This window comes from Cherax quadricarinatus, chromosome 31 (assembly GCF_038502225.1).
Source record: "Cherax quadricarinatus isolate ZL_2023a chromosome 31, ASM3850222v1, whole genome shotgun sequence".
Taxonomy (NCBI): Eukaryota; Metazoa; Arthropoda; class Malacostraca; order Decapoda; family Parastacidae; genus Cherax; species Cherax quadricarinatus.
In genome coordinates, this window is record NC_091322.1 from 21609080 (window position 1) to 21622012 (window position 12933).

At 44.0% G+C, this 12933-nt stretch overlaps 1 protein-coding gene across 1 annotated transcript in view; it reads right to left on the bottom strand.

Annotated features, from left to right (window-relative positions):
- Positions 1-972: 972 nt before the first annotated feature.
- Positions 973-12933, bottom strand: part of LOC128697426 (larval cuticle protein 16/17) — a 135469-nt gene continuing 123508 nt past the window's right edge. The window contains exons 2-3 of the mRNA XM_053789080.2: positions 11631-11854; positions 973-3168 (exon numbers count right to left, since the gene is read on the bottom strand). Of these exons, the coding sequence (XP_053645055.1) occupies positions 2946-3168; positions 11631-11854 (447 nt within the window). The 3' untranslated portion in view covers positions 973-2945. The remainder of the gene's footprint in view (positions 3169-11630; positions 11855-12933) is intronic.

Consider the following 12933-nt stretch of genomic DNA (forward strand, 5'->3'; position numbering starts at 1 on the left):
CACCCTGCAGGCAGGTGTGCACACTACACCTGCAGGTAGGTGTGTACACTACACCCTGCAGGCAGGTGTGTACACTACACCCTGCTGGCAGGTGTGTACACTACACCCTGCAGGCAGGTGTGTACACTACACCCTGCAGGCAGGTGTGCACACTACACCTGCAGGCAGGTGTGCACACTACACCCTGCAGGCAGGTGTGCACACTACACCCTGCAGGCAGGTGTGCACACTACACCTGCAGGCAGGTGTGTACACTACACCTGCAGGCAGGTGTGTACACTACACCTGCAGGCAGGTGTGCACACTACACCCTGCATGCAGGAGTGCACACTACACCCTGCAGGCAGGTGTGCACACTACACCTGCAGGCAGGTGTGTACACTACACCCTGCAGGCAGGTGTGCACACTACACCTGCAGGCAGGTGTGCATACTACACCCTGCAGGCAGGTGTGCACACTACACCTGCAGGCAGGTGTGTACACTACACCTGCAGGCAGGTGTGTACACTACACCTGCAGGCAGGTGTGCACACTACACCCTGCAGGCAGGTGTGCACACTACACCTGCAGGCAGGTGTGTACACTTCACCTGCAGGCAGGTGTGCACACTACACCTGCAGGCAGGTGTGTACACTACACCTGCAGGCAGGTGTGCACACTACACCTGCAGGCAGGTGTGCACACTACACCCTGCAGGCAGGTGTGCACACTACACCCTGCAGGCAGGTGTGCACACTACAACCTGCAGGCAGGTGTGCACACTACACCCTGCAGGCAGGTGTGCACACTACACCCTGCAGGCAGGTGTGTACACTACACCTGCAGGCAGGTGTGCACACTACACCCTGCAGGCAGGTGTGCACACTACACCTGCAGGCAGGTGTGCACACTACACCCTGCAGGCAGGTGTGCACACTACACCTGCAGGCACATTTTACATGCTTTATTTACAATGTTAATAACAAACCACAATTTTCTAAATTTTATTTCAGTAATAAAGTGATTCTCGAGCAAATACAAAGAATTTTGTGACATACGAATGATTTCGTATTATTGCTATACAACATACAAAGTCAGTCCTGTATTTCGTATTATTGCTATACAACATACAAAGTCAGTCCTGTATTTCGTATTATTGCTATACAACATACAAAGTCAGTCCTGTATTTTGTGTGTTCAACCTGACACTCTTGCAGTCCCATAGTGTATGTTGTTTATGTGAGATGTTCAGATGTGAACGATTATGTTTGTGTCATAACGTTACCCTCTGTAGGCAGGTGTGACCCCAAGCAGGCAGGTGTAAGCACACAATATGTAGGCAGGTGTAAGCACGCAACCTACAGGCAGGTGTAACTACATAACATACAGGCAGGTGTAAGCACACACTTAAGGAAGGTGTAAGTACACACTGAAGGCAGGTGTAAGCACACACTGAAAGCAGGTGTAAATACTTAACCTTCAGGCAGGTTTAAGCACACACTGAAGGCAGGTGTAAGCACACACTGAAGGCAGGTGTAAGCACACACTGAAGGCAGGTGTAAATACATAACCTACAGGCAAGTGTAAGCACACACTGAAGGCTGGTGTAAGCAAACACTGAAGGCAGGTGTAAGCAAACAGTGAAGGCAGGTGTAAGCACACACTGACAGGTGAACTACTGGGTTGTACAGACAATAACAAACATCTAACAGACAATTTTGACTTGATAGAGCAACAGTTGTGCCAGAAACACTACACAAACATTAGTTATGAATTAACATCACCTGTCAGGACCCACCCTTGATGATCACTGTTATTAACCTAACTGTAGCCATGGTAAACACAAGAGAACTGAGGAATTTACCTCACTGACGGCATGTAAATATTTACGAAAATATGAAATGTACAGAAAAACAAGGTTTATCGTAAGATTACTCAGTATTAAGACTGGGCAAAGATTTGATAAATATACATCAATAAATATTTTTCTCCTTCCCTCTGAAGATAATGTAAATAAGACAGAATTTCCTGTCTCCCGACCATCACCAGCTATCACCTAACACTGTCATATATATAACACATTAATAGACGTTCAGTTTTCACTTCCTACCTCTGGAATAACACAGTAGTATGTAAGAACAATGTTAGTGTTCCCTCTGATGTTCTGCGCTTCCCGTCACCTACTTTGTTTACTCTTAATTCGATGTTGTTCTTCGCTGTTTCAACATCACGTTTCTGTGTGTTGTTATATTAGTGTGACTTTTATCCATGTTATCTCGAGGACTTATCCTTCGTAAATCTTGGTATCGTAGGCGCGTCGCCAGAGCAAATTTGACTACTGGAAAGTCACTACTGGTACGTCACTACTGGTACGTCACTACTGGTACGTCACTACTGGAACGTCACTACTGGAACGTCACTACTGGTACGTCACTACTGGTACGTCACTACTGGTACGTCACTACTGGTACGCCACTACTGGAACGTCACTACTGGTACGTCACTACTGGTACGTCACTACTGGTACGTCACTACTGGAACGTCACTACTGGTACGTCACTACTGGTGCGTCACTATTGGAACGTCACTACTGGTACGTCCCTACTGGAACGTCACTACTGGTACGTCACTGCTGCTACGTCACTACTGGAGCGTCACTATTCGTACGTCACTACTGGAATGTCACTACTGGAGCGTCACTACTGGTACGTCACTATTGGTACGTCACTACTGGAACGGCACTACTAGTACATCACTACTGGTAGGTCACTGCTGGTACGTCACTACTGGTACATCACTACAGGTACGTCACTACAGGAACGTCAATACTGGTACGTCACTACAACTAGGTCACTACAGGTAGGTCACTACAGGTACGTCACTACAGGTACGTCACTACAGTTACGTCACTACAGGTACGTCACTACTGGTACATCACTACAGGTACGTCACTACAGGTACATGACTACTGGTACTTCTCGTCATCGGTGTTTTCGGACTCAAGGAGCGCTCTCTCGGCTCCAATACGAGCATGTTCCTCTCTGATCTTCTCAAAGAGTTCCTGGTGTTTGAGACGAGCGTTCTGCACAGCCAGGGTCTCCTGAGGCAGGTTGGAAGCCTCCACGTGAAAACCTCCTTCGTCAGCGAAGTACACGACCTCTTGTACTTTGTGACGTGGGTCTACGTACCTGCCAGGGAGACCAAAGCTAAAGTAACACACTGATATACTACAGTAGCACACTGGTATACTACAGTAACACACTGGTATACTACAGTAACACACTGGTATACTACAGTAACACACTGGTATACTACAGTAACACACTGATATACTACAGTAACACACACTAGTACACTACAGTAACGCACTCTAGTATACTACAGTAACACATACTGGTATACTACAGTAAACCACACTGGTATACTACAGTAACACACTGGAATACTAAAGTAACACACTGGTATACTACAGTAACACACTGGTATACTACAGTAACACACTGGTATACTACAGTAACACACTGGTATACTACAGTAACACACTGGTATACTACAGTAACACACTGGTATACTACAGTAACACACTGGTATACTACAGTAACACACTGGTATACTACAGTAACACACTGGTATACTACAGTAACACACTGGAATACTAAAGTAACACACTGGTATACTACAGTAACACACTGGTATACTACAGTAACACACTGGTATACTACAGTAACACACTGGTATACTACAGTAACACACTGATATACTACAGTAACACACTGATATACTACAGTAACACACTATTACACTACAGTAACACACTGATATACTACAGTAACACACTGGTATACTACAGTAACGCACTCTAGTATACTACACACACTAGTACACTACAGTAACGCACTCTAGTATACTACAGTAACACATACTGGTATACTACAGTAAACCACACTGGTATACTACAGTAACACACTGGTATACCACAGTAACACACTGGTATACTACAGTAACAAACTCGTATACTACAGTATGACACACTGGTATACTACAGTAACACACACTGGTATAATACAGTGACACACACTGGTATACTACAGTGAAACACACTGGTATACTACAGTGAAACACACTGGTATACTACAGTGAAACACACTCGTATACTATAGTAACGCACACTAGTATACTACAGTAGCACACACACTGGCATACTACAGTAAAATACTGGAATACTACAGTAACACACACTGATATACTACAGTAACACACACTGGTATACTACAGTAACACACTGGTATACTACAGTGAAAAACACTGGTATACTACAGTAACACACACTGATATACTACAGTAACACACTGGTATACTACAGTAACACACACTGGTATACTACAGTGAAAAACACTGGTATATTACAGTAAAACACACTGGTATACTACAGTAACACACACTGGTATACTAAAGTAACACACTGGTATACTACAGTGAAAAACACTGGTATACTACAGTAACACACACTGGTATACTACAGTGAAAAACACTGGTATATTACAGTAAAACACACTGGTATACTAAAGTAACACACTGGTATACTACAGTGAAAAACACTGATATACTACAGTAACACACACTGGTATACTACAGTAACACACACTGGTATACTACAGTAACACACTGGTATACTACAGTAACACACTGGTATATTACAGTAACACACACTGGTATACTACAGTAACACACACTGGTATACTACAGTAACACACACTGGTATACTACAGTAACACACACTGGTATACTAAAGTAACACACTGGTATACTACAGTGAAAAACACTGGTATACTACAGTAACACACACTGGTATACTACAGTAACACACACTGGTATACTACAGTAACACACTGGTATACTACAGTAACACACTGGTATACTACAGTAACACACACTGGTATACTACAGTAACACACTGGTATACTACAGTAACACACACTGGTATACTACAGTAACACACTGGTATACTACAGTAACACACTGGTATACTACAGTAACACACTGGTATACTACAGTAACACACTGATATACTACAGTAACACACACTGGTATACTACAGTAACACACTGGTATACTACAGTAACACACACTGGTATACTACAGTAACACACTGGTATACTACAGTAACACACACTGGTATACTACAGTAACACACACTGGTATACTACAGTAACACACTGGTATACTACAGTAACACACACTGGTATACTACAGTAACACACTGGTATACTACAGTAACACACACTGGTATATTACAGTAAAACACACTGGTATACTAAAGTAACACACTGGTATACTACAGTGAAAAACACTGGCATACTACAGTAACACACTGATATACTACAGTGAAAAACACTGGTATACTACAGTAACACACTGGTATACTACAGTAACACACACTGGTATACTACAGTAACACACACTGGTATACTACAGTAACACACTGGTATACTACAGTAACACACACTGGTATACTACAGTGAAAAACACTGGTATACTACAGTAACACACTGGTATACTACAGTGAAAAACACTGGTATACTACAGTAACACACACTGGTATACTACAGTAACACACACTGGTATACTACAGTAACACACTGGTATACTACAGTAACACACACTGGTATACTACAGTAACACACTGGTATACTACAGTGAAAAACACTGGTATACTACAGTAACACACACTGGTATACTACAGTAACACACACTGGTATACTATAGTAACACACACTGGTATACTACAGTAACACACTGGTATACTACAGTAACACACACTGGTATACTACAGTAACACACACTGGTATACTACAGTAACACACTGGTATACTACAGTAACACACACTGGTATACTACAGTAACACACACTGGTATACTAAAGTAACACACTGGTATACTACAGTGAAAAACACTGGTATACTACAGTAACACACACTGGTATACTACAGTAACACACACTGGTATACTACAGTAACACACTGGTATACTACAGTAACACACACTGGTATACTACAGTAACACACTGGTATACTACAGTAACACACACTGGTATACTACAGTAACACACACTGGTATACTACAGTAACACACTGGTATACTACAGTAACACACACTGGTATACTACAGTAACACACACTGGTATACTACAGTAACACACTGGTATACTACAGTAACACACACTGGTATACTATAGTAACACACTGGTATACTACAGTAACACACACTGGTATACTACAGTAACACACTGGTATACTACAGTAACACACACTGGTATACTACAGTAACTCCACAAGAGTATTAGTGTGGTGTAATTTGATGTTAGTGTTACAACACAACAGTGTCAGTGTTACAACACAACAGTGTCAGTGTGGTGTTAGTGTTGCAACACAACAGTGTCAGTGTGGTGTTAGTGTTGCAACACAACAGTGTCAGTGTGGTGTTAGTGTTACAACACAACAGTGTCAGTGTTGCAACACAACAGTGTCAGTGTGGTGTTAGTGTTACAACACAACAGTGTCAGTGTTGCAACACAACAGTGTCAGTGTGGTGTTTGTGTTACAACACAACAGTGTCAGTGTGGTGTTAGTGTTGCAACACAACAGTGTCAGTGTGGTGTTAGTGTTACAACACAACAGTGTCAGTGTTGCAACACAACAGTGTCAGTGTGGTGTTAGTGTTACAACACAACAGTGTCAGTGTTGCAACACAACAGTGTCAGTGTGGTGTTAGTGTTACAACACAACAGTGTCAGTGTTGCAACACAACAGTGTCAGTGTGGTGTTAGTGTTACAACACAACAGTGTCAGTGTGGTGTTAGTGTTGCAACACAACAGTGTCAGTGAGGTGTTAGTGTTACAACACAACAGTATCAGTGTGGTGTTAGTGTTACAACACAACAGTGTCATTGTGGTGTTAGTGTTACAACACAACAGTGTCAGTGTGGTGTTAGTGTTACAACACAACAGTGTCAGTGTGGTGTTAGTGTTACAACACAACAGTGTCAGTGTGGTGTTAGTGTTACAACACAACAGTGTCAGTGTGGTGTTAGTGTTACAACACAACAGTGTCAGTGTTGCAACACAACAGTGTCAGTGTGGTGTTAGTGTTACAACATAACAATGTCAGTGTTGCAACACAACATTGTCAGTGTGGTGTTAGTGTTACAACACAACAGTGTCAGTGTGGTGTTAGTGTTGCAACACAACAGTGTCAGTGTGGTGTTAGTGTTACAACACAACAGTATCAGTGTGGTGTTAGTGTTACAACACAACAGTATCAGTGTGGTGTTAGTGTTACAACACAACAGTGTCAGTGTGGTGTTAGTGTTACAACACAACAGTGTCAGTGTGGTGTTAGTGTTACAACACAACAGTGTCAGTGTTGCAACACAACAGTGTCAGTGTGGTGTTAGTGTTACAACACAACAATGTCAGTGTTGCAACACAACAGTGTCAGTGTGGTGTTAGTGTTACAACACAACAATGTCAGTGTTGCAACACAACAGTGTCAGTGTGGTGTTAGTGTTACAACACAACAGTGTCAGTGTGGTGTTAGTGTTACAACACAACAGTGTCAGTGTGGTGTTAGTGTTACAACACAACAGTGTCAGTGTGGTGTTAGTGTTACAACACAACAGTGTCAGTGTGGTGTTAGTGTTACAACACAACAGTGTCAGTGTGGTGTTAGTGTTACAACACAACAGTGTCAGTGTTGCAACACAACAGTGTCAGTGTGGTGTTAGTGTTACAACACAACAGTGTCAGTGTGGTGTTAGTGTTGCAACACAACAGTGTCAGTGTGGTGTTAGTGTTGCAACACAACAGTGTTAGTGTGGTGTTAGTGTTGCAACACAACAGTGTCAGTGTGGTGTTAGTGTTACAACACAACAGTGTCAGTGTGGTGTTAGTGTTCCAACACAACAGTGTCAGTGTTGCAACACAACAGTGTCAGTGTGGTGTTAGTGTTACAACACAACAGTGTCAGCGTGGTGTTAGTGTTACAACACAACAGTGTCAGTGTTGCAACACAACAGTGTCAGTGTGGTGTTAGTGTTACAACACAACAGTGTCAGTGTTACAACACAACAGTGTCAGTGTGGTGTTAGTGTTACAACACAACAGTGTCAGTGTGGTGTTAGTGTTACAACACAACAGTGTCAGTGTGGTGTTAGTGTTACAACACAACAGTGTCAGTGTGGTGTTAGTGTTACAACACAACAGTGTCAGTGTTACAACACAACAGTGTCAGTGTGGTGTTAGTGTTACAACACAACAGTGTCAGTGTGGTGTTAGTGTTACAACACAACAGTGTCAGTGTGGTGTTAGTGTTACAACACAACAGTGTCAGTGTGGTGTTAGTGTTACAACACAACAGTATCAGTGTGGTGTTAGTGTTACAACACAACAGTGTCAGTGTGGTGTTAGTGTTACAACACAACAGTGTCAGTGTGGTGTTAATGTTACAACACAACAGTGTCAGTGTTGCAACACAACAGTGTCAGTGTGGTGTTAGTGTTACAACACAACAGTGTCAGTGTGGTGTTAGTGTTACAACACAACAGTGTCAGTGTTGCAACACAACAGTGTCAGTGTGGTGTTAGTGTTACAACACAACAGTGTCAGTGTGGTGTTAGTGTTACAACACAACAGTGTCAGTGTGGTGTTAGTGTTACAACACAACAGTGTCAGTGTGGTGTTAGTGTTACAACACAACAGTATCAGTGTGGTGTTAGTGTTACAACACAACAGTGTCAGTGTGGTGTTAGTGTTACAACACAACAGTATCAGTGTGGTGTTAGTGTTACAACACAACAGTGTCAGTGTGGTGTTAGTGTTACAACACAACAGTGTCAGTGTGGTGTTAGTGTTACAACACAACAGTGTCAGTGTGGTGTTAGTGTTACAACACAACAGTGTCAGTGTTGCAACACAACAGTGTCAGTGTGGTGTTAGTGTTACAACACAACAGTGTCAGTGTGGTGTTAGTGTTACAACACAACAGTGTCAGTGTTGCAACACAACAGTGTCAGTGTGGTGTTAGTGTTACAACACAACAGTGTCAGTGTGGTGTTAGTGTTACAACACAACAGTGTCAGTGTTGCAACACAACAGTGTCAGTGTGGTGTTAGTTTTACAACACAACAGTATCAGTGTGGTGTTAGTGTTACAACACAACAGTGTCAGTGTGGTGTTAGTGTTACAACACAATAGTGTCAGTGTTACAACACAAGTGTCAGTGTGGTGTTAGTGTTACAACACAACAGTGTCAGTGTGGTGTTAGTGTTACAACACAACAGTGTCAGTGTGGTGTTAGTGTTACAACACAACAGTGTCAGTGTGGTGTTAGTGTTACAACACAACAGTGTCAGTGTGGTGTTAGTGTTACAACCACATATAGGTGAGTTCTAACACTCATCCAAACACACATACACCCCTGACACACCTCATATACCCCAGACACACTTCACATACCCCACACACACCTCACATAGTACCCCATACACATCTAACATAGTACCCCCAGACACACCTCACATAGTACCCCCAGACACACCTCACATAGTACCCCCAGACACACCACACACATAGTACCCCCAAACACACCTTACATAGTACCCCAGACACACCTCACATAGTACCCCAGACACATCTAACATAGTACCCCCAGACACACCACACATAGTACCCCCAAACACAGCTTACATAGTACCCCAGACACACCTCACATAGTACCCCAGACACATCTAACATAGTACCCCCAGACACACCTCACATAGTACCCCCAGACACACCTCACATAGTACCCCCAGACACACCACACATAGTACCCCCAAACACACCTTATATAGTACCCCAGACACACCACACATAGTACCCCCAAACACACCTCACATAGTACCCCAGACACATCTAACATAGCACCCCCAGACACACCTCACATAGTACCCCAGACACATCTAACATAGTACCCCCAGACACACCTCACATAGTACCCCAGACACATCTAACATAGTACCCCCAAACACACCTTACATAGTACCCCCAGACACACCACACATAGTACCCCCAGACACACCACACATAGTACCCCCAAACACACCTTACATAGTACCCCAGACACACCTCACATAGTACAGCCAGACACACCACACATAGTACCCCCAAATACACCTTACATAGTACCCCCAAACACACCTTACATAGTACCCCAGACACACCTCACATAGTACCCCCAGACACACCACACATAGTACCCCCAAACACACCTTACATAGTACTCCCAGCCACACCTCACATAGTACCCCCAGACACACATTACAAAGTACTCCCAGACACACCTCACATAGTATCCCCAGACACACCTCACATAGTATCCCCAGACACACCTCATATAGTATCTTCAGACACACCTCACATAGTACCCCCAAACACACCTTCCATAGTACCCCCAGACACACCTCACATAGTACCCCCAGACACACCACACATAGTAACCCCCAAACACACCTTACATAGTACCCCAGACACACATTACATAGTACCCTCAGACACACCTCACATAGTACCCCCAGACACACATTACATAGTACCCTCAGACACACCTCACATAGTACCCCCAGACACACATTACATGGTACCCTCAGACACACCTCACATAGTACCCCCAGACACACATTACATAGTACCCTCAGACACACCTCACATAGTACCCCCAGACACACATTACATAGTACCCTCAGACACACCTCACATAGTACCCCCAGACACACATTACATAGTACCCTCAGACACACCTCACATAGTACCCCCAGACACACATTACATGGTACCCTCAGACACACCTCACATCGTACCCCAGACACACCTCACATAGTACCCCAGACACACATCAAATAGTACCCCAGACACACATCACATAGTACCCCAGACACACATCACATAGTACCCCCAGACACACATCACATAGTACCCAGACACACATCACATAGTACCCCAGACACATATCACATAGTACCCCAGACACACATCACATAGTACCCCCAGACACACATCACATAGTACCCCAGACACACAACACATAGTACCCCAGACACACATCACATGGTACCAACAGACACACATCACATAGTACCCAAGACACACATCACTTAGTACCCCCAGACACACATCACATAGTGCCCCAGACACACATCACATAGTACCCCAGACACACATCACATAGTACCCCCAGACACATCACATAGTACCCCAGACACACATCACATAGTACCCCAGACGCACATCACATAGTACCCCAAGACACACATCACAAAGTACCCCAGACACACATCATATAGTACCCCAGACACACATCACATAGTACCCCAGACACACATCACATAATACCCCAGACACACATTACATAGTACTCCCAGAAACATCTCACACAGTACTCCCAGACACACATCACATATTACCCACAGACACATCTCACATAGTACTCCCAGACACACATCACATAGTACCCCTGACACACGTCACATAATACCCCCAGACACACCTCACACAGTACCCCAGACACACATCACACAGTACCCCCAGACTGGGGAACACAGAATACCGGAACCTACCTGAAGACACCTCTGGTAATACCGTCTTCTCCTCGTTGTTCCTGGTGTTCTCTGTCAGGAGCGCCGTTGTAGTAGCGGGAGGCGGCGTACGAGAAGCTGTACGGTCTCTTGGGTTCATCTTCATAGTCAACACCTTCTTCATCCTCGTCAGCCTCGCCGGCCAGCTGGTGCAATTTCTCTGGGAGTGCAGCAGCCAGTGTTACCAGGCCCAGCAACAACAGTGTCTGTGAGAAGCAGGTTGGTGTTAGTGTCAGTGTTACAACACAACAGTGTCAGTGTGGTGTTAGTGTCAGTGTTACAACACAACAGTGTCAGTGTGGTGTTAGTGTCAGTGTTACAACACAACAGTGTCAGTGTGGTGCTAGTGTCAGTGTTACAACACAACAGTGTCAGTGTGGTGTTAGTGTCAGTGTTACAACACAACAGTGCCAGTGTGTTGCTAGTGTCAGTGTTACAACACAACAGTGTCAGTGTGGTGCTAGTGTCAGTGTTACAATACAACAGTGTCAGTGTGGTGTTAGTGTCAGTGTTACAACACAACAGTGTCAGTGTGGTGTTAGTGTCAGTGTTACAACACAACAGTGTCAGTGTGGTGTTAGTGTCAGTGTTACAACACAACAGTGTCAGTGTGGTGTTAGTGTCAGTGTTACAACACAACAGTGTCAGCGTGGTGTTAGTGTCAGTGTTACAACACAACAGTGTCAGCGTGGTGTTAGTGTCAGTGTTACAACACAACAGTGTCAGCGTGGTGTTATTGTCAGTGTTACAACACAACAGTGTGAGCGTGGTGTTAGTGTCAGTGTTACAACACAACAGTGTCAGTGTGGTGCTAGTGTCAGTGTTACAACACAACAGTGTCAGTGCTAGTGTCAGTGTTACAACACAACAGTGTCAGCGTGGTGTTAGTGTCAGTGTTACAACACAACAGTGTCAGTGTGGTGCTAGTGTCAGTGTTACAACACAACAGTGTCAGTGTGGTGTTACTGTCAGTGTTACAACACAACAGTGTCAGTGTGGTGTTAGTGTCAGTGTTACAACACAACAGTGTCAGTGTGTTGCTAGTGTCAGTGTTACATCACAACAGTGTCAGTGTGATGCTAGTGTCAGTGTTACAACACAACAGTGTCAGTGTGTTGCTAGTGTCAGTGTTACAACACAACAGTGTTAGTGTGGTGTTAGTGTCAGTGTTACAACACAACAGTGTTAGTGTGGTGTTAGTGTCAGTGTTACAACACAACAGTGTCAGTGTGGTGTTAGTGTCAGTGTTACAACACAACAGTGCCAGTGTGTTGCTAGTGTTAGT